This window comes from Rousettus aegyptiacus, unplaced genomic scaffold (genome assembly GCF_014176215.1).
Source record: "Rousettus aegyptiacus isolate mRouAeg1 unplaced genomic scaffold, mRouAeg1.p scaffold_m13_p_7, whole genome shotgun sequence".
Classification (NCBI taxonomy): Eukaryota; Metazoa; Chordata; class Mammalia; order Chiroptera; family Pteropodidae; genus Rousettus; species Rousettus aegyptiacus.
Window position 1 is genome coordinate 46903875 of NW_023416310.1, and position 24122 is coordinate 46927996.

A 24122-nucleotide genomic window follows, 5' to 3' on the forward strand; every position below is an offset into this window, starting at 1 on the left:
CAGAAATATGCACATATTTAACATATGAATGTGAGCTTGTACTGCTATCCTACTTTTATGAACTTGAAAAGGCAGAGAGTATAAAGTAGCAAAGACGGAGATTTTGATTTGTACTGTCTAATTCACATTATTATTAATAGTAGGCTTTCTAAACCTAGAAATCTGACAAGTGAGATATATATGTAAATTTACTATAACTTTGAAGTGCTATACAAATGTAAAAAAATATCATGAAAGCTTACATATTCAAAATGTCATTTCACTCTTTGCCTTAAGAAGCAGGAAAATTAGAATAGACAGGACAGGTGAGAAAGCATGAATAGTTTTGCTATCCACATCTAATCTGTTTCCCAGTAAAATTCCATAGCTTTAAAATGACACTCTGCTATTACACTCTATAGAGAGATGATTTCATCACATATTCCATGTTTTGAATATTTTAAAAACTATTATCCAATTGATAGTGCCTGAAATACTCTAAAGCAAAAGAATATGAGAGCATGATCAGAATAAATATACTCATACACCAGTGTGGCTAATACACTGTGACAGTAAAAGAATATCTTTGCTTCACTGGACTGGGGAAAAATCCCCTTCCTGCATGGGTGTGCACCCTATAACCTGCCTTAACTTTAACTTCTTCCTTTAACTTCTGCCATTCCTGTTTATTCTTATCTTTGATTTATAAAGGGCATAATGATTAAATCAGTTAATAAGGTGGAAAAATGAATCAGAACCTAAGAGGTTTTACTTAGCTAAGCTAAACAAATTGTGGTTAATAATATGTCTCCGAGAAAAATATAGACCAAAAGGAGTAAAGTCTCCAATTTTGGTCCATAAAATCGGCCACATAAGGACTAAATAAGGAATGGTTAACAATGCTACATTTGAAAAAGTCTCAATTACTAGCAGATAGGAAGCCAATAAATCAGAATAAAAAGGCTGTCCCCCCAATTGGGGTGTGTTAATAAAAACATAAAGAATCAAAGGGTCCAAGTTAAGTGAGAGAGATTTCAGCCAACTTAAAAAATACCTTCCTCATAATCAGATTGTCCTCAGGTGGACTTTGCTGCTTTGGGGTGGTGAGAGCTCCTCAAGGAGGGTGTTTACGCAGAGTCTGGGGTGCTGTACAGGGACTCGAGTGTCAAGCCAAAGGTTATACTACATGATTTTTAAAATTTTCCCCCAGCTCCCAAATTCCATAAGTCTATTTTAGGATTCTGAAGAGTATATGCAAAGGACACATAGTCAAGGACATTTAATCATGCCTCATTTGGATCAAGATACCTCCTTTGGAAGCATATTCCCAGGCTTTGTATTTATAGTTTGAACATCTCTAAGGTCAGAGGAAGCAGTCTCCTTTTAAAAAGATGCCCACTTTAAATAAATTATGAGAATGATTAAAATGAACTGCAAAAGGAGCAATATCTTCAGCATGGCGTGTGGAAGAATAATTTTTCTCACACTAGTTTAACCTACCTGAGGCCTAGTAATAGTAAGCTACAGCCTGAGAGCTAGGAAAGTTTTTCAAAAAATCTAAGTTAAAAAAAAATTTAGGCTGCTTTAATAGAGACAGACATAAATAGAAATTAGGTGATAGATTCAACAGGAAGGTGCATAGTCTTTGACTATTCGTAAAATTTTGAAATTTTGGGTTCCACTGTTAAAACATAAAAGGATCTGGAGAACAGAAATGTAATAGAAAATAAGAACGTAAGCATAAACAGAAATGCTCACTGACAGCTCACAAGCACTTGAGCATTCATCCTCGGCACAGATTCACCTTCTTTTGGCTGTGCTGTCTAACTCATTCCCTTAGTTAACATTTTCTGTGAATACCAGTTGCTTTCCATAGGGACCAAAACCACCAACTAGAGAGAATGACCACACTTCCTTCTCATGAATAGTGAGAAGGGAAAATTTTTTTTCTTTGGATGCGTTTCTTCAACGAAATTCAATTTCTGCTTTCCAAGAAAAGCCAGTTGGCTCAGAAGTCTGAGAAGAAATAGGGGGAAAGTCCAACAGATCCATTTCACAAACCCTAAAGCAAAATCCCAGTCTTTCAGCCTTACATTAGCGAAGGGGTTAAAACCTAAATGTCTCCGTTGAGTAGCTGAATCCACAGGTGGAAGGGCTTAAGTGTAGAAAGAAATACTCAGCTCCATTTGTGACCATGCTGGGAAAGCCTTTATGTGTAAGAGAACCCCTACCTCAGCCCCAAAATATTAAGTTGACACACGTTTCTGGGACGCGGCCTGAATCCTCAAACTTTGGCGGATCTATAGAGACACAATTTTCTGTTTTCTGCTTAACAGAGCTTTCCAGAATTGTCATCAGATGACAGATTACACCACCCATCCACAAGGATTCAGGGGTAGCTCAGGCCATCCATTATGGGTTAAAAGCTGTTCCAGCATGAATCAAGTCACAGTGGTAAGGAGACTACCGATACAAGGGGTCCTACAGCTTTAAGAAATACCCTGGGCATCTAAAAGTTTTCAGAATGCAAACTATGTCAGCTCTGAAAACAAGAGGCACTGCATCATTATGGCAGGAGAAACAAAGCCAGCCCCTTTTTAAAAACAGACCAAAAAAAAGATTGTTTTAATAGGAGAGAAGCATCAGTCATTGATTCTTACTTCATTCACACTTTCTATCCAACCCCATCCATCTTCAGAGTGAAGAGTTGACAGAGCCCAGTTAACTTTCTCCCTCTTTAGGCCCCCGCCCATCCTGCTCCTCTATACCCAAACCACCAAGGCCTACCGACCCACCATTTCGGTCTGCAGGCAACAGCCCTGTGGAACGCCTCTCTCTACCTGATGGGCTTGCAAAGCTCAGGTATGCCTAAGGACCAGCTTTCATCGCATTCCTTTAATAGAGCTGCCTGTCAGGTTAGCATGACTGCTTAGGGCCTTTGCTAATCATCTTCTAAAATGACCACTTAGTCACTCATGGCTGACCACATTCCACAAAGGAGGGGATGGAAGACTTAAGGCAACAGAAAAAAGTCAACATACCAAGCCAACAATCCAGAATGTAAAATATTTCATTTTTCTTAAAAGCTGCTGCCCTCATTATCTGCAAACAAAAGTTCTCCGGGCAGGCAGTCTCTGCATCAGTGCACCTGCTTAGCATTGGTTTGCTGAGTTATCTTTTTGCTGTGTCTGCAGAAGCCAACTATAGCACAATGGGTCACATCACTTGAGGGTCACTTGAGTCCCTCTACCCTCTGGGTCCCTCCTCCCACCTCCTGCCTTCTCTTCTACCCACAAAACCTTTAACTCCACCATAGCGAAGGATCCCAGATAGCTAAATAAAAGAGGTGGCCTCAAACACAGAGAAAAACCCTTAGGTCTCCAGTGTGAATCGCCAACGCCAATCCCCCTCCCCTCCCCTTTTCCTTAAGACCTGATGGTCTTCAGTCACACATCTTAAAAGAAAAACAAAAAACAAAAACACAAAGACTTACTTGTCTCAAGTCGATGAAGGCCAACTGCAGCGTGTCCTCCTGGAACCCAGGCACCGGGCCGGATCTGGCAAACTCTGTGGGAAAGAAAAGAGGATAAAAAGCGCCTTTAACTAACCATGGACAGGGAGATTGGCAGACGGATGACAGGGAAGACAAGAGAGGCTGGGGGAGAGGAGGACCATGCTTCTAAGGAGTCATGTCTCTCTCCCTTCAGCTTCTTTGTCTGCCCTTCAAAATTCGTGTCATCAAAACACCATTAATTCCAGCATCCTGACAGCAAGGAAACTGTACTAATTCGACCTGAAATTTATTCCCATGAGCCGCGCTGGGCTTCAGAGTATTTGTTTTGTGAATGGACAAACAACTTGCAGAGGAGGAGGGAGTGGGGGAGAGAAAAAAGTTTTTCCTCTCAACACAATAAAATCTTCAGCTGTGAAACTCTTTTCAGTTCCGAAAGCTATTTATATTTTAGATCGCTGAAGGAATTTTCTAATTTCACGCCTGTCACCTCATTCCCTAAGCATTTATCAAAAAATATTCCCTGCCACATCATTAATTATTCCCTCACTGATTATTTGTATTATCTCATGAGTGCATTATTGCCAACACACACACACACACACCCCCCAGCGGAGGCTGCCCCAATCCAGTGTCTGGCTCTTAAGCAATGGAGTATCTGCAGATATGAAAAGGCCAATCTAAATAAATCTTATTACAAAAACTTAAGAGAACATTTGCATATGTCCATCCTCCTAGCTATATTCTTCTTCCAGACTTCAACTTCTATTCCAATTCTGAAAATTCTTTTTCTCTTCCCTCCAATTTAGTCGTAGGTCAAAGAGGCCACATGAATGCTATTTGTGATTTATAGCAGCGCCTTGGGTACATGCTCAGTTTATGACTCTGGCTTCTACATCATTAACAAGAAGATAACTGCATAGGGCTATAGGGACAAATCCTACTAACAGTTAAGAATGTCAAGTTTTATTGTCCCTAAGCCCTGCTTATTATGAAATCAAAAGGTCTTGTGTAAGCCCCCTACGCACACACACACGCACAGCAGATTCAGAAGTTGGACAGTTAATATGTCTTGAGCTGTCTCTGTGAAGCCTGAGTGCGATGGACATTTAACGTCAACCCACTATTTACCTCAAAAACAACTTGAGTATCTGCTCAAAGCAAATATGAAAAGGAATGTTTTCCTTTCAATTATATTTTCCCCCAGGAATGGATTTTAAAAATTATGGAGTTATATTTTTCTTTAGAAATTAAATAAAATCCATCGAGATATTTGCATACTTGTCTACAAAATTACTTTATACCACTGCAGCTGGATAGAGTCAAATGATGATTTATAAAGAATGATAGGAATTTCTCTTCTTTAAAAATATTTTCCATTTAAGGGCATCTTAGACATCATGGGTTTTCACAAAATCCTTGCCCCACTTTAAAAAATAATGCTAACAAGTTGCAGGAATTATAGAAATAGTATGTGAAATAAAATTTAAAACAATTCATTAAACTAAAATATAGCATAAATGTATTATAAAACTATACACAGAAGATCCTTATATTAGACATTTCAAATAAAAATAATGCACAAACAGAGAAGAGAAACTACATAGCATGATTAGCATCACCACATTTCTATTAGCTTTGAAAAGAAAATTCAAATGCCATTTCTAAATTAATTCTGTCATACGGATAGCCCAAATGATTAAAGTTTTAAAATAGTAAAATTTTAAAAGTGTACAAATACTTGATGAGGGCCCTGTTAATAGAAAGCATTACATAATCCATCCTTCATATCTTACAATAGACATTTTCTGTGATAACCTTGTATACAGGAGCTGTTCAAGTCGGATGTATAACTTTCCCATAATGTGCTCATGTAGAAAGCAGTTATTTGAATTATAGCCACAGCCACTCTCTTTGACAGCTTTGATTGTCAGGTGGTCAGCTTAAATAAGCTTCCCATGCCCCACGGTTTCATCCAAGGCTGGAAGATTATCACTACTCCTTCTGAATGACTCAAGGCTATGCTATATTCATGTGAAGTACTGTAGTCCGCTCTGGCAGTGGGAACTCTACTTGAGTCAAAATGCAGTGACGAGCAAGGTGTTCTGCTGCCTACACATGTCCAACTCAACAGAATTATTCCATGATACATGGTTTGAGAGCTGGCTATACATTCTTGAATCTCCTTATTGGGCATGCTCCTTGGGGCTAACGGATGATGCTGATGAACCACTCAGGAATCTGTATGTGATACATATTTAGTTTTCGGAGTCTCGCTTTACAGACCTCATTTTTATGACACACTGAATCTTCCAGATTCCTAGGGGCCTTTTAGATTTGATTTTTCTTTTACAAATTAGAGAGTCAAAGAATGACAATTGCATTAAGATGTGTGAAAAAGATTAATTTCCATGTATAGCTTATGGAAATGTCTAATTACAGTATATTCAACTTCATATTTCTATTTTTCTCATTGTCTTATGTAATTCTTGTCTTCCCAGGTAAACTCCTTAGGGATAAGGATCGTATCACAGAAGCTAACAGGTATTCAAAATAGTAAATGTTCAACAAATATTTACATACTAAATAAGTTACAAAAATAGCAAGATTCATTAATTATACACACTCCTCACTGCCAAATGAAAATCTTTGGATTGCAATAGGTAAAGTGTCCTCAGTATGAATATCAACCAGCAGTCTTTAGGAATTTATAACCTTCCTAAAATCAGGTGCACAATGATTGAGGAAATGGGCTCTGAGGTCATAATAATCAGAGTTTGAACCCCAGTTACTAGCACGGGCAATTTACTTAATTTTCTTAAAACTTCAAAGTCTTTATCTCAGATATGAAGCTAACAGTGCATTCCTTATAGTGCTGCTATGAGGATTGTACGAAATAACACATGTAAAGCAGCTGGCAGAGTGCCTGGCATATCACAATTGATTATCATTACAATTAGTTTTTGGTGTGAATATGCATTTTTCCAGAAAGAAGGTGCATAGTTTTCATTGACTTTTTGGAGGGTTGGTGACCAAACAAAGGTTAAGAAACACTGTTCTATATCCAGGACAAAATATCAGAAGAAATTCAGCTAACACTCAGTGATGACTTAGTGAGCCAGCATTGCAAATTTATTTACAGACAAATAATTAAGTGCTTCGCTTAAAGGAAGTTGGTCTAACTAATTACTAGTGTATTAGCCATAGCACACTAATTTCCATTAGTCTTGCTTTAAAAATGCAATAAATGCATAAAATAGATATGTAATTTGTGACTCAATGTATCTTTAAAAACAAGACTGTTCTCCTAGAGTCGATTTTTTAGACATGAAAAATATTAATAGCACAAGTGTGAATATTTTAAAAAAAGAAAATTTGTATATAGTCTGATTTCAACTGTGTAAAATACAACATCCATAGAAAACACAACAGTAAGCGCCGACTTTATGATGTTAACTGAGGAGGTTAGTGAAGGCTTTATTCTTCTTTACATTTTATAAACTTTTAAATGAGTACAACTACTTTTATAATCAGAGAAAGGTAATAGAAGAAAACACACATACACATACACACACACCAAATTACTTAGTGATGATGATTCAGTAGTACTTCTCTAGTGGCAAAAGATATAACTTGTTCAAGAGTAAGCATTAAGGCAACTGGGATTGATTTACACACCCAAATTCTCAGATGTTGCTTGATATAAAGGAGGAAAACTACACATGGGAGGGGGGCGAGAAGCCCCCGTCTGCTGCAATACATTGATACAAACACAAAGTGAATATACACAAGAAGCCTCTTTAGAGTCACAAATGAAGACCTTCCTTCTTTTGACATCACAGAAAGGAGTACGTGAATGCAAGTGTGGCCAAGTGGAACCAATGGATATGTAGGGCACAATGGACAAGTCCCTGTCTGGACTTGTCTGTGGATTCCAAGATCTGTAGTATGTTTTCAGTCTTTAAATTTTCACAGCCTGGAGTTGTGCGGTGGCCTCAGCATCACGAGAACATCAGGTGCTTGCTCCACTTAACACAGAACCAAACCTTCAAACCTTATCTTTGACTATCTCATGTTACTCGGAGACTGAGTCAAGGTTCCAGTGAGGCTGGCAAGAAAGCTTTCTCTTGGAAAACTTGTTCAGGTCAGGAGAACCCCCGAACAGCTCCGAAGCAGCCTACAGAGAGCTTGGCTCTTCCCAGCAGCTCTTCCCTGCCCTTATCCCTGCCCTCTCAGTGTCTAAGCTGGTGTCTGGGCCTGACTCCAAGATCTAATTTGCAAATGTGAAAAATCTTTTAGTGAGAAAATTGCTCGCTCATTAAGTTAATAAAGGAAATATTTCATTTAATAAAATAAAAAGATGTGAAAGTTGTAGGAAAGAAGGTATACTGCTAAGTGAAGGTATAAGTGGGGAAAGAAAATCATACAGAAAGGTATTTTATTTATGAAATATCCAACATTCCCTCACTTTTGCATACATACTTAAATTTATGAGGTGTGACAATTGTCTTTAAAAACGATATTAATTTCTCAAAAATATCCTATAGGTTTACATTCCTAAAATCTTTACATTGTAATGAAATGAAATTACCAAAGGGAAGAAAAAAAAAGGAGAGAGTCCACTAATTTCAAAATGCTTTCTAGACTTCTTGAAGGCTAATCTTAAATTACTAATTCTGTCACTTAGAGGGGAAACGAAAAATTTTTTTAAGTAAACTTTAGAATTAGCTGGTACATTTGGCTAAAGAAAAAATATACATTTTACAAGAACATTGAACCCTAATTAGAATAAAATGATTGAGTCAGAGTTAGAAGGGGCTTTGAGAAGACAAAATGATTGCCTTAGTCTGTAACCTGTATATCTAGATAGGATATTTGCGAGTTTATCAAAATCAAGTTTTGAAAAACAAAATATAAAACTAATTCTTTTGAATATCTATAAATTGCCAATAGAACAAGAATAATTTTCAAAAGATGATGAGCAACAAGGTAAAATTTATTTCAGAAAAGCAAAACTAGTATAATACCTAGCAAATAGGTAAAATAAAATTGTTACAGGAAAACCTATTTTGTTCATACAAGCAGAAGTTGAAAAGACAGTAGACAAAATTATAACCAGAGGTCCCTGAATAACTTTCTATGCTATTGGTCCCAATGAACTTCCAGGTCAGGCAATGGACAAGATAGCACCAGCCCTCACTGAATGGACCAGGGGTTTGGTTTTGGCCAAAAATGTCAGGTGAGAAAGAAAGCACAGTACCTCAGAGCCCAAAGTATGTTGGGTACTTGTTTATATCTTAAGATCATGTCAGGTCACATGTGGGTTTTGTGGGATTGAAAAAATAAGAGCTGCTGTTGCTGTATTAATATAATGGTTTCCTGGTATCTGGCTCCCTGGAGCAACAGATAAGGAGTGTGTTAAGACTACGAAGTGTGGCTCCAGGGAAACTAAAGCCTTCTTGCATCACTTCACAGTTGCTCCACTAAGCTAATTACAGAGAGGAGTTGATGGATTCCACAGGGAATCCACTCAAGGCCCTGCTGGTCAGAGAAAGGTTGGCCAGAACATAGGAAGTAAGAATTAAGGCAAGAGATATCAAGTAGACAGAAAGGGGGCGGGGAGTGGGAAGAAAAGGCTTCTTGTGGACTCAACTGACTATATCCATATAAGTGTGCTTTTATGAATATTTAACATAAAAAAATAGCTACTTTTAAGTATCTAGGGTATTACTCTGTAATGTAAATTATTCTTTGCTTTTAGGTTAAATATGTAATTCAATAAACCTCCCACCTCAAGAAGGACAGAGGAAAATATGGGCTAACTCAAACTTATTCTCAAAGTTTCTGTGAGAGAAATCTGATTAAAACTGATAAACTCAGATGCTAAACCAGTACCCCAGTTTTTAAAGTTTAATTCTCCAAGTTCAATTCTCCAAGCTCCTTTTGCCCTGAAAGAAAACGGAAAACTAAGACAGATAGGCATGGCTTTTTAAGTAATAAAGATTTAACCATTCTATAAGCTAGGAAACGGCCACAAGCATGAAGGAACTTTCATGCTGCTCCTAAGTAAACAGGCCAAACAATCACTATCTGCCTGTCCTTTGTACAGTACCACTGAGAGGAAGTGAGGGTCCAGGCACTTGCAGTGACTGGTGTCAATGATAGTACCTGAAGAAGCTGCCTTATGAGGAATAAACCTAGAAAGTGGGAGAAATTGATTTCTATGCTTTGCCTGATATATAAGAATCAGCAAACAGTTTAATAAAATTAGTTGGATGAATTTGGTAAAACAAAAGAAAAAACAATTCTGTTCAAGACCTAAGATGGAAGTAATATGAATTCCTACTGTTTCATGGAGCACAGGGGCATTGGATGCCTACGTAGAAATACGTGCTGCTCTTTGACTACAAAATAATATTCTAAATGACAGCTAACAATACCTCCACTGCATTCACTAAACAGTGACTTTTGCCTTGTGTGATTCTTCACGGAGGAAGAAGGGTTAAAGAAAGTCGAGACCATAACAAGTCGTGGAGCAATGTCATGCCAATGGTATTGCACTTTCTCTTAATAAGCCACAGAGAAATAATGCCTTCCCTCTGCCCCTCAAAAAGCAAAGTATGTCCTAGAACTTGAGTCCACAATCTAGAAACCTAAAGCTGAAGGGAGCATTTGTAATTACTGAGGACTTTTACAGATGAATTAAGGCCACAAATGTTAGGTCCATGAACTAGTTAGAATCTAATCCCTCTCAACATTCATTGCCCACCTAGAATGTCTAAAAACAAATATTCATTTTACATATTCTTTTATATATATTAAATATTCTTTTCCATTTAGTTAGGTAATAATAATTTATAAAAATATATAGATCTGTGTAAAGTCATAATTTCCCTCCGAAGTTCCCAAATGCCTTACAATTTGGCACAATAAGGGCCAATTTCATAATAGATTTTTTTTAAATTATGCTGAAAAGAAGCCTTTCCCAATTAGCAATCGGCAGTGCTTCTGTGCTTAATCTCTAGGAAAGCTGAGGATCTGCCATGAAAGGAATGGACTTCCTAAGAGATGAGAAAGACTGGTATTCTCAAGGAGTAACTTTATATCCTTGATATTTTTACTATGCTTTTAAGGACTTAATTTTATCCATGTGTTTGTTCAGCATTGATTATTCTGCTGTATGAATACATACACAAAGCTATAGCTATCTGAAATTTTACACTGAGAAAGGGCATTTAACATAACAGTGAAAATCAATTCTCTTAGAAAAGCACTGTCCAAATAGAAATGCAAGCCACATGTGTAATTTTAGAATTTCTAGTTGGCACATTAAAAAAAGAAAAAATAAAAAATTTAAATTAATAATATATCTTATGTGACCCAATATATCTAAAATATTTTACTTTCAACATGAATATTTTAAAAATTACTCATAAGTTTTTTTCAAAATGCAATAGGTATTTTACACTTAAAACACATCTCACTTCTGACTAGCTGCATTTCAAATGCTCATGGACACTGTGGCTGGTAGCTATAGAATTGGACAGTATAGCTTTAGATGATGTTGATTGTAATGAATGTAAACCAAAATGAAATGTGTGAAGAATGATTCCAGATTTTGAAATGACAAAGAAAGAGCACTCCCCAAATTCAAAACAACTTAAATTCTATGTTTACATTGGCTATAAAATTAGGATTAAAGCACATGTCCATGATACTATACAATGGCTTTTTCAGCTCATATTTAAAAAATTTCACCCACTGAGAGAGCTATATGCTTTGTATATTCTTCACCATGCCTGTTAGTAAATTTTTATATCACCTATTAATCCCTATGCTAGCATTCTTACATTTTTTCTCTTCATCCCATTATCTCTTTCTTATACCTAATTTATTTATTTTTCAATTTTTCCTGTTGAAAGTGGTCTCAGATCATTTTTAGAAAGTAGTAATTTTTTTTTAAATGATGACAGTTGATTGGCATGTAAGTTTCTGAACAAAGCTCTTTGCTTTGGTTTCCCCAGCCAGTGATAACTTACAATCTTAATCTATAAATGCAAAATGTTATATAAGTGTACAATATAAAATAAATGCTGACCATTAAAAGGAAAAATATCAAGACTCACTCTCAGGACTCTTGAATGAGGTGGAGCTATATCATTCCACACTATGAAAAAAGCTCAAAGTCAGAGAAATAATTAAGGTAGGTTCCACATGGGATGTTTCCTAAGTTAACAAGCTAGATTTTTTAAAACATCAATACAACTTTTTCTAAACTGACAGTAGATAATGTTTCCTTGTACACAGTTCATGGAGAGTCTCACAATTTCCTAGGAAAACTGGGTCTCATAGTCTAAGCTTATGTCCACAGAAAATGGACATATCATTAGCTAAGGTAACTGGGATTGCAACCTTTTCTAGAATATACTTATGTGTTTTGGGGCCAATCATATAAACTCTAAGTGCCAGATGTCTCTGCTATAAAATAAAGGTAATATATTACTTACTTAAAGCCATGTAACTGAATCAAATATATTCTTGAAGCCTGTGATATAATAAAAAATATGAATCTGGTCAATGTCCCCAGCTCAGAGGAGAGAGTTTCAAATTCCCTTGGAAGTTCCTGAGCAATAGGAGTGTCTTTTGCTATTCATAATGAGCTCCTTTGTACCATATCTAAGTTTATGCTAACAAGGTGACTGAAGGCAGGCCCTTAGTTTTAAAGGAGGGGCTGGACGAGCCAGAAAAACCAAGCCTTTGATTATCAGGTTTAAACTTCCAGCCCCATCCCCGATCTTCATAGAGGGGTTAGGGAGTAGAGATTAATTTTAATCATATAGCCTATTTTATTGAGTCATACTTATATAATAAAATCCTGTATAAAAATTGGACACTGAAGCTCACTGAATCTTCCTGATTGGTGAACACATTGATATGCTGTGAGGGTGACACATCAGGATTCTATAAGGAGAAGATATGGAAACTGTGTTGCCCACCTTTTCTGTAGGACTTAGTCCTATGCATCTTTTCCAGTTGACTATTCCTGAATTATAGCCTTTATAATAAAACGAGTCATACGTTCAGCACTTTTAGTGAACTCTGTGACTTTTTCTAACGAATTATTGAACCCAAAGGGGGTGTGGGGAGCTCTGAGTCTATAATCAGCTAGAAAGAAGTGTGAGTGGTTTGAGGACACCTTAAGACTTGCAGCTGATATCTGATGAGGGGCAGTATTGTGGGTCTGACCCTTAACATGTGGAGTCTGCACTAACTCTGGGTAGTTGGTGTTAGAATGGGATCGAATTGTAGGACACCCAGTTGGTATCTGAGAATTGTTGTCGGAACACAAGGTCCAATTCAGATGAAGTGCAATATAACTTGTTATTGGGTCCATTTTAATATCTAGGCTATAGCCATACATGTCTCATACCATAATCAATATGGAATCTAGAATTGGATACTTTAAAATAATAATATACATTTTTCCCTATATGACCACTTCCTCAATGAATCAAAAATTTAAAGATATTAAATTAAAACAAGTCTTCATTATTAGAGATCATTTTTGATATGGCAAAGTACAAAGTTCTACACATCTTGCCTGGAGAAAGCTAACATTTTCTAGCTTCGCTTCTTTGCTTCATGGCACCGTTCTAGTGTTAGCTGAGAATCCCCCCACTCCAATGAAATTTTAATGTAAAATATTCAAACAGTGATTCAACATCCATGTGAAATGGTTGCATTAGATCAATATCAACATAAACACTGGTCTGCTATTCTGGTTACACAGGCTAATGAATTTTCAGACATCAAGGTTTAAACTCAGGATCCATCTTACTAGAGAATATAAACTTTTCCACTAACAGATTAGTTTGTGGTATGTTTCCCTTTTCTTTTTTCACCCTTAAACAAATAAACAAACAAACAAAAAAAAGGGGGAGAAGAGGAGACTGTCAGTGAAACCTGAGACCTCAGGCTGGTAGTTATAAGGTAAGGGGTCAAGGAATTGATTTCAGACATACAGGAGCTCTGGAGGCATTTTACCTTATTCGAACTGCTAAGAGAGGGAGAGGTGAGTGTTTAAAGAGAATTTAGGTTGGCTGGAGGAAAAGGAAATGAAAATAACTGGTTTCTTAAGGTACATCAGCAACTTCATTCCATGGTAAGCTAGCACTTTTAAAGGAATTTCTTAAGTGGTAGGAGGTATAAGAGATAAATGAGCATCTCAAGAATTAAAAGCACTCCTGTCTTTAAAATGGTCCTTGTTGAAAACACTCAAAAATGCTTTTATAAGGGAGAGTAGGGAATCTCACTCTTTTCCCTGGTTAATTGCTGGGGCAGGAGCTTAAGCTACTACACCTTGTTTCCATCTATTGACAGGTAGACAGCTGGCAAAGAGATTTCAGTGAGTCAGAGGGGAAGAGCAGGCCTTCAGCAGTCTGACCACCGAGATTTGGTGAAAAACTAAGGAGACTTGAATTTCTCCAGGAAGGCACATCATTGAGAAGGAAAGAGCAGAGAAAGACAGGAAGAGAAACATTACTCGGCAAACTTCACTGATGCCTATAAAGAAAATAAAATAAGAATTATTTTTCTTTTATGCTTAGTTACATTATATGAAATGTTTGGTGTTATTTGCAATTAAACAGTCCCAAATCATGAGGCTTAGGAATGGCAACATAAGGAAAAAGAACCAGGGACATTCTCAGAGGCTATGAAATAAATAACCCTTCTTTCCTTTTCTAAGTCAATTTATGAAAGAGTTGTTTACAAGCACTGATTCAATTTCATTATCTTCATTCATTCCTCATCTCTCTGCTGTTTGGTTTCTACCACCCTACTTCCACTCAAAAGTACTCTCTCCAAAATCTGCTTTGGCTTCCTTCTTACTAAAGCAACACTTTTTCAAGCCTTATCTTACCTGACATTTGCATGTACCATTCAGTATATGGGACACATTTATACTAAAAAATTACTTATCTAAAATTCATTTTTTCCCCTAAAATTCAAATTGAACTGGTGTCCTGTTTTGCATCAGGCAACCCTACTCCTAACTAGTTTCTACACCTAGTCTCTCCCCTCTCCTATGCATTTTTCACACTTTTGCCACAGTGATTTTTGTAAAGCAGAAAATGATCATGTCACTCTCATGCTTAAAACATATAACAACTCCCTGCGTACTTAGACTAAAGTACAGTTGACCCTTGAATAATGTGGGGGTTAGGTGCTTGGACCCCATACAGTGAAAACCTGCATATAACTTCTGACTCCCCCAAACTTAGTTGTCTCTCAGTATAGGCAGGGGTTTGATTCTGTGACCCCTGCAGATACCAAAATCTGAGGATGCTCAAGTCCTCTATAAGAAAGAGTGTAGACCAAAGTATACAGTTGGCACTACACATCTATGGACCCCCAACCATGGACTGAAAACAGTACAGGTATTTATTGAAAAAAAATCTGCGTATATGTGGACTTGCACAGTTTAAATTCGTGTCGTTCAAGTGCCAACTGTATATACTTCTTAATAAGCCTTGCATCATTTCCTCACTGCTTTTCACCCTATTCTCCAGTCATAATGAACTAGTTTTAGTTCCCTAATATGCCATGTTCTTTATTTCCTCCCGGAATTTATACAAATACCTGTCTTTGTCAGAACACCCTTTGCAACGTACCTCATTCCACTTGCATGGCTAACTCCTAGCCATGCAGTCTAATTGGACATCCTAGTCCAAGTCACTCACATACAACAGATGAGAAAAAAAGATTCAGAAAGAGAGTAAATGCATTATCCAAATTTGCAGCTACTTAGCAACCAAAGACAACATGGCCTCAATTGACCCACCTTAGTATACATTATCTCACAAGTGACTGTACATAACACCTTCTCCTGGGAAAGGCGTGGAAAATATAAGTAAAATATAGTCAACTGCCATTATAGAACATTATAGCAAGACAGAATTCTACACATTTTAATTCACTGGTGTCTGGAAACCAGAATTTCTAAATGGAAGTGTCGGCAATGGTATTTTCTTCACATTTTCCAAATTCCAATCTTAAAATACGAAATTTGAGAATGCTAAGGTGATTCTTGGTTTTCTCTCTTTCTTTCTCTCTCTCTCTCTCTCTCTCTCTCTCTCTCTCTCTCTCTCTCTCTCTCTCTCATGTAAAACAGAGGAAAAAAGAGAAAAAGTACAAATTTTTAAAATATATAATAGTGAAAGTAGACTAGATAGATGATTTAATTAAAACAGCAACACTCAAATCAGAATCTGTGAAATGCTGAAAAGCTAAAGCATGAAATGATGGAAAGGCATGAATTTTTTAAAAAAGTCTTATAAAAATTACGACTTTCATCAATTTTTTCAGAAGTAGAGTGTTGTGCCACCTAAAGGCAGCAGTAGATGGATGAGAATGTTATGGGAACTCCTTGAAGACCTGAGAAGTCAGCCAACTTTCAACGATTAAAATAATTTCTAAATAGACATGGTATTTAAAATTATTTCCTGGTTTACACCCTATAAAATGGCCCAATTAAAATAAATAGTGTACTGGCCTCAGCTCCAAAGACATGAAACGAGGGCCAAAGAAAATATGAAATGTATATAATGCCCCAATGTAAACATTTGGAGACAAGCAAAAGCAGTAAATGCATCTGATATTGTTGGGAGACTCAGGCTTATTATAAACATTAGGATTTTGGCCTGTGTGAGTGTGAGGGAGGTGCAAATGGTTTGATGAAATGACGCAGCAGTGCTAGTAAAATAATCATCAGCTGAGGTGATGTTTGTTTGTAACTAGTTGATACAACAGAAAGAGATGGCCATACATTGCTCTGGGGCAAATGGTGAGGTCTCTGGTTTATGATGATTAAGACAACTGTTGTTTCTACAGGGTCATTTCTCATGAAAATGTTTCTGGATGTTTTCCAGCAAACCATGAGGATTTAAAAAAATTTTTTAATAATTTTTTTCCTAAAGTTTCTTGTAAAGAAACAGTAAAAAGGATTTTAAGATTAAGAAATTGCTATAAAACACTTCTTTCACTGTAAGAAATCTATTTTACCAAGTCTGGGTAAAGTGACAAGAAAGTAGTGATAAATAATATATTTTTGACTTTTTCTCCTTTGAAATGGCATTTCTTAATCTTTCTGGTTCCTGAAACTTCCGAAGTGTATAAAGTTGATAAAAACAAAGCATAAAACCTGAAGCAGCCAAAGTAGAAAATGCAGAGAAAGCGGGAAGGATCACCAACTTTGGAATATCTCTTAAAAAAAAAAAACTGGTCCTGTCCCTCTCGAATCCATGAAGCAAGAAAATGGCCTTTTGGAAACTACCGGCTGTTTAAGTTAAATCTCCTGCTGCTGCCCTCACCCCACCCCCAAATATCCCTTGAAATAAAACCAGGAAGAAAAATCTACACGATTTCAAAGAGGAATGAGACACTGTTCTTATTTAGAGATGAGATAAGAACCACATTTACCAAACAGCCGGACAGAATCTAGGGTATTGGGAAAGTCTGCCACAGAAAAAGAAGCTTAAATGAGAATCATGATCCTTCATGTAGCAAGTCCTTTGTACTCCTTCATCACTAATATGTCCCACAAATAATCCAAGGTACCATTTGCTACCAGAAAAAGTATTTTGTCTGTGTTGGCCAATCTCTGGAAGCCAATAGCAGGGCTTGACAGTGATGTATAGCAAGGTTAGAGCAGCATGATCCATCTCCATTCACTTGACAAGGATGGCATCTTAGGCCGTGGTAAGGAAGAACAGGTTACCTGCCCTCACTGCTCAGGTTGGCAACACCTACTATCAAATGACCGGGTGTCTGGCAACGAGCTCAGAGAGACAATCATGTCTTATCTCCTGGAATTCAAGGAAATTTAGCCATAAACTGAAAAAACTGCTGAGTAGGCACTACTCACTGACTCATGTCTGAGAAAAACCTTTCTAGAGGGTACAGGGTCCATCATGTGTAGTCAAAGAGAAGCAACATGGCCGTTTTGATGGCAGGGAAGCCTTCTTTATGAGTTCTCCATAGCTAAGAAAGACACATTACAATAGCATAGCACCTAGGATGAAAGACGACAGCAAAAAAAAGCAGGGCTTTTGTAGTAACTATTTTTGATAGAAGGAAGATATTTGCAGTTTGTGCTCTTCCTACACTATTTTAGATCCGAGAAGCCAAGCTCAATTGTGCTTTTAAAAAGAACTGGTAAGGGCCTGGGGAGTGGGAAAAAGAGAAAGTCCTATAATCCATAAATTTCCAAAGAAGCTTTTGGATAGGTTGATTGTAAGCTAAGGGCCTGAGAAAATGATACCACTTTTTATACTACAAATTCTTACTACATTTGAGTTTTAAATCTCATTTCTTGTATACCATTTTACAGTATTCCAGGTCTTGCAGAGAAAACAATGATAAAATGACTGAATCACTGATTACTCTGTGTGTGTATGTATATGTATACACATACATATATATATACATGTACACATATATATATACACAATTACCAACTTAATGATTCTCTGTTGCAAATCTGCATGTTTTACTGCAAATATTGAAACACAATGAGAATCAAAAACAAGAATATAGAACAAAATTGAAAAATGGGGAAAATAAATGTTCAGATGAATAAAGAGAGATGTGCTCTAATAAAGACTGGCTACCTAAATCTCTACAAGTTCCCAGAAGAGAATGAAAATATTATTATAAAGAAGAGACATAAAATAATTTTCTGATTCCATTAACCAGTCAATCAACCAAAAGATAAAATTCATTAGCCATGGAACATGTCTCATTGAACAAGTTGTCTTCATCATATTAAAGCAATAACAACTAATTATCCTTAGATTTTCACATGTACAGAGCACTGCAAATTATAGGATACAAGTTTGTTTTTCTGCATACAAGCTTGAAGTCTATCATCAATCTTCTTACTTTAATGTTTCTCAGATGGAAGAAGACAGAAAGGGAAAGCTTGTTTTAAAATTATAATTCAGAAAGATGAGGCTGAGGAGAGAAGCTAAGGGATTTGAATTCAATGATACTGAAACACACAAAATGTCTTCAGTAGTCTACCCATAGGAAATTTCCACCTTTAAGCACTATGTATACTCTAACAAAAGAGGCATCTGTTATGTTCATATAACCTAGGGAGATCAGGTTTAAAATTTTACTAAGCTCAAACTTCTTACATTTGTCTCTCTTCAAACCTTAAATCCATAGATGGTTCTCCTTTTAAGATTTTAAGAGGTATCAAATGTTTATGATACAATCTGAAAAGTGTCCGTTAGAGAAAATATACTTTAATTGGAAAGTAAATACCAAACTTTTCATAAGAAAATCTTAATATGAAATGGTGCCACTTGCTACAATGATATAAGGTTTCTGAGATTTACTTAATTTTATAGAGTGCTAGCTTCTCCAATTTAAATCTATTTCTACCAGTACTCATGCCCTGATAACCAAGTTTCCAAAAGAAATGTATTAATACTCTTTCGTCTCCTCGATTGCTTACCGACTACATTTTCATCACGGCAACTCTGATATTACCCACAACCACAGTGACGTCTCTACAGGATAATATAATGCTTCAGGTCTTGATTAGACAGCTTGATTTTCTTCCTAAACCAGTATTATCCAAAAGCAAAAAGTATAAAGCAGACTCTGAGACAATTCTATCTTAAAGATTATATAGAAAGTTAACCTGAGAATTTATTGACCTATATGAAAATTAATAAATTAATAAACAGAAACATCATTTAAAATGAATTTGGGAGGCTAGAAGAAAGAACTCCCACACACGCCACTCAACACTACTGATCCCAAACGGAAGAGACTACTCTCCCACAGTAAGTGAAACCACTTTACTACCTCAGCAGGAGGAAGAGAAGATTCCTTCTTGCCCAGTTCAGCCAATGAAAAGTCATTATCTTCAAATGTTCAGTCTCCTCCAATCGACTCTTTGTTTACAACAGCCCCTCCCAAGTCCTTAAAAAGAGCATTCCTCTCTTTTGTTTCCCTGGCTTTGCATCTGGTTCACCGTTAGACTGCACGTCCTGAATTGCAATTCTTTGTTGTTCCTGAATAAACTTATTTGCTGGAGAAATATCTGGCCATCTGTTTATTTAAAGTCAATACCTTATTCCAACTGTCAGTGAATTTACAAGAGCCCCTGCTTTCTGCTTCCATATACTCTAAGTCCCCTGGAAAATATGACGTCACACTTAACTATAATAAAAACAATGATAAACATGTTTAACATTTACTAATTCTTACATTTATGTACATTTAAATTCTATAAAGAATTTCATATGCATTATTTCATTTAATTTCTATAACAACTCCCCAAAGACATAAAAATATCCACGCCGTCTTCCCTCCTATGATAAATCTTAATATCTTGGAACTAAATAGAAATTCAAAAAAATCATCTAGCCCAACATTCTCATTTAATAGACAAGAAGCACAAAGCACAAACAGGTTTAAAGAATTCCCAAGACCATATAGCCAGCGGTGCAATTCTGAGGTTATAACACGTCTCCTTTCAGCCCGGTATTCCTGCTGATGAGGATGATGACAATGACAGAGACAATGAGGATGGCAGCTAACAGTTATTGTAATTACTCACTTAATCACAAGTCTATAAGACAGGTACAACTATAACTTCATTTTAAAAATAAAGAAACTAAGGTTTAGAGGATGAGTAAAGTATGCACAAATTACTAAAATGAAGATCCAGGTTTCGAAGGCCAATCTATCTGTTTCTATCACTCACAATATTAATTACATACTCCACAGTTGATATATTGAGAACTGTTGGTGGCAAAGATAGCTTTATAATCCATAGAAGGGATATATGAACTAAAGTTGCCAATCATTGACTTATCAGTTGTATATCACCCTAAGAGAGTAATCCTTAAGAGTCCAACTACATCCCAGGTTGTCTTGTTATTCACATCACATGACGTCCATCCCAAGCTACTTCCTACTTCAATTCCCTCTTATTCTCAGAGCTGAAAGATCTTAAACTGAGTTGCTAACTGAATAATTTTTATTCATTCAATAACTATTTATTATTTATTAAAGGCATTGTGCTAAGTGCTAAGAAGACAGGAATGAACAAAACAGTTATGATCCCTGATCTAACTGATCTCCTGTTTACCTTCTTCTTGGATACTATAAAATCAAGGTATTTAAAACAAGCCCTCCTTTATCCTTGAACTGGTTTGAATAGATTTTTGTTCCTTACAAGTAGACAAACTTAAATTAAGACAGATTATTAGGGATCGAGCTGACAAACAAAAGACTTTAGAGTAAAAGTAGAATGTTTGGAATTGGTTAGTAGGTAATGGGAGAAAAAGGGCATTGAAACTTCCCATCATTTCCCAGGATGGGAAGTCAGCAGTCTGTGGAATGTGGCAGCCAAGCTCATAATTAAAGTATTATCTTAAGTCACCTGGGAACAAGTTCCCACTGAAGGTGAAGCTTTGGAGAACTAAATTTTGTTGCCATTGATCAATTTTTTAAAAAAATTGAATGATATGAGTCATGTGAAAGTTTTTAAAAATGCTGGGCAACTTACAATAAAAATAGGGCAAACTCTGGTCCTTGCTAGAATGTACAGCTCAAGAATCCAAGAAAACCTAGAGCCACTGTAAAGCTCTAGTGCAGTAATCCCCCTCTGTCTACAGCTGGATAGCAGAGTGAACTGAAAATCGAGTGTATAAACTGATCTTTCAGGTTATGAACTGATACACCAGCTGTCTTCATAATCTCATCATATTTCCTTGATAAATGCAAGGACACTGAGAGAAATGGTGGAACTGTGATCCCTTCTCCAGAATACTTTCTTTTATATCCCCCTTGCCAGAGGAGAGTAGCACTCTGCTCTGCTATGGTCCATCCCTTCTTGAATCCTGTCCTGTGACTAGGATCTAAACAACATGGGCTTAAGGGTGATATGCTCAATAAGAGTAGGGAAGAAAAGAATTATATGCAGAAGGAAATGTAAGAGTTTTCTATGAATCTCAGTAAAAACAGGGAAAACTGTGTGGCTCTGCATTTTGCACTACTTATTCAAGGACGACTAAACATAATCTTGATTGACAAATTAATTACTACAGGGTATCTTGCTTGAGAAGCTTGATTTAATGTACTAGCTAGTAGTTACTTTAACAGTTTGCCTGGTTGGCTGATACAGATTTGGAGTTAGTGCTGGCTTAGCTATTATTTAAGAGCCAGAACTCCCTTTGCATAATATAAACTTCAAAGGCTGCAAGAGAAGAATGATAGTATGGATCTGTCACATATGCTTTCCGTATGTTTCTCACCAGGGTCCTAAGGACTCTCCTCTCTTCTCACCCTCACATCAGGAAGAGATTGGTAAAAGAATGCCTGAAGCCCTAAGAGAGACTCTCGTGCGGAGTGACCAAAGGTGGATTATTAACTTTATGGAACTGGAGAGTCAAAGATAGCTGAGCTCAAGTAATACAGAAAATCAAAATAAGTGAGTACAGTTATCACAATTGGCAGTTGTTTGAGCCTGGTACTTAAGGTTCAGGGAGATCACTTTATATTCTTTAATTCGGATGCCCCAGTGGCAAAACTGTAAGCAAGCCTATTAAGATCTGCCTGGTTAACATTCGCTAAAGTATCTCACACTTGAGTCAAGGAGAGCCTGCTATAACACGAGGGGACCTGCAGCCATTTATTTTAGTGAATATATACAAAGATATGGAAATGCTCAAATGTTTTAGGAACTACTGGGTTCTGACTCTGAGTTAAAACTAATTTTTGAGGGATGCAGAAAACTACCTGATCTCTCAGTTAGAGGGGGTACTTGTGAGGGTTAAGTAATGACGGTGTTCTACCACTATCTTATATCATACAGGGCTCAGTACGATCACGCATTTACTCTTAAGTTGTTTCCCTAAATCCTGAGTTTAGGCAGATTCTCCATATTGATTTCCTGACCTGTAAAGTCAGGGCTATTATGGTAAGAATGGTGAAATACAAGGCTTTGGAGTCCTTGTTCCTTTCCAAAACAGGAAACGTAGGCCAGAACATCGAAGAACTGAGAGAATTTGGCAAGATGCATCCCGTCACCTTCCTGTTCAGAGACCCAGTTTATTCTGTGCAAAGACTAACGGGTCCTGGGAAATGCTGGATTACACTAAATGTAAAAGATGCAGGTGCTGCTGCATTTCCTTGCAACCAAATGTGCCCTAGATATGGCTTGTTATATTTTTAATATACTAATCTTTTGAATAATTTAGGGATCTGAGCAGATAACTAAAAACTGAAAACACTTAACATTATAAGCATGTGACAATGGAAGTGGGAAATAAGAAAACACATAAAAGCATATGGATTAAGAAATGTAATTATAATAAATAAAATTTTCATGGCTGTTTACAAATGATTTTATATATAGTATCTCATTTGACATCATAACAATACTGTGAGACAAATATAACAGGGATTAGTATTTCCAATTTATTGATGGACTCAAGGAGGCTAAATGAGTTAAGTCATCCATTCCTATGGCTTAAATTACCATGTAGAAATACACTGAAGCTCCCAAATCATCTCTATCATGGATTGCTGCAAAAGCCTTATAAATGGACTCAGGCTCCTGATAAATTGCAGAGTTCCTTCTAAAAACACAAATCTAAGTCTCTCTCCTATTTAAAATCCATGTTTCCTATTTTATCTCCACCTCCTACTTTGTCCAGAGTATGGCCTCTATATATATTTGTTGAATAAATAGATTACTGAATTAATACTGTCAACAAGAGGTTGAGCTGGAATATGAACCTATATGCTCTTATTTTGCATATATAAAGAGAAAGCTTGGGAAATGACAAATCCAGACACAGAATGAACATCCTCATGCATGAATGATACAGAGGTCCAGATTCGATGAAAGAGATAAGTATTAGGCTATCAAGACCTGCTAGTATTTACAATCCAGCTTCTCTGCCAAGATTTTGTGCTCCAATATCCAAAATTAAATATAAGACATACAAACACAAATGGAGACGTAAGATGAAATCCATGTAAAGCAGAAATAACCAGAGGTCATTGTCAATTTTTAAGAGAAAGAAATACTTTTTTCACATCTCCTAAATTCCTAATAACCTCCGCCTTAAAAGTTTGGAAGCTTGTCAGTAGACAGTTGCCCAGCAACATCACTCCTATTAGATAACGCTGCCTCGAGCAGTAGTTACCATTTCTAGTAAACAGTAGAGCTAATTGATTTCCTGCAAAAGCATCAAGCTGAGAATTAGAAAATCATTACTTCTGTATCATACCTTTTGGGACAACTATAGTAGTTCGACAGACAACTACCAAGTAGCAAAACTCAATTTCTCCATACTAAATAAAAGGGCATCTCCAAATCTAACCAATTCACAAACTGTAGACAAAGGTTTGAATGGTCTGCAAAAGACCTTCTGAGAGTTGCTAAATATTTGTTAACTCCTGTTGCTGCTGCTGCTAATGATGGTGATAATGAAAACAATAGGAAAAGCTACTACTTATTGCATATTCAGTGTTTTGTCAAGCCATGAAATAAACCCTTTCATGCATTATCTTATTTAATTCCAACTCCATCCCTGTAGTATTA

The 24122-nt window shown here is 36.6% G+C and overlaps 1 protein-coding gene across 7 annotated transcripts in view; it reads right to left on the reverse strand.

Moving 5' to 3' along the window:
* EXOC6B (exocyst complex component 6B) overlaps positions 1-24122 on the reverse strand; it is a 514225-nt gene that overhangs the window by 134562 nt on the left and 355541 nt on the right. For all 7 annotated transcript variants that reach the window (XM_016130555.2, XM_016130553.2, XM_016130554.2 and 4 more), the window contains one exon: positions 3473-3546. In XM_016130555.2, coding sequence (XP_015986041.2) covers positions 3473-3546 — 74 coding nt within the window. The remainder of the gene's footprint in view (positions 1-3472; positions 3547-24122) is intronic.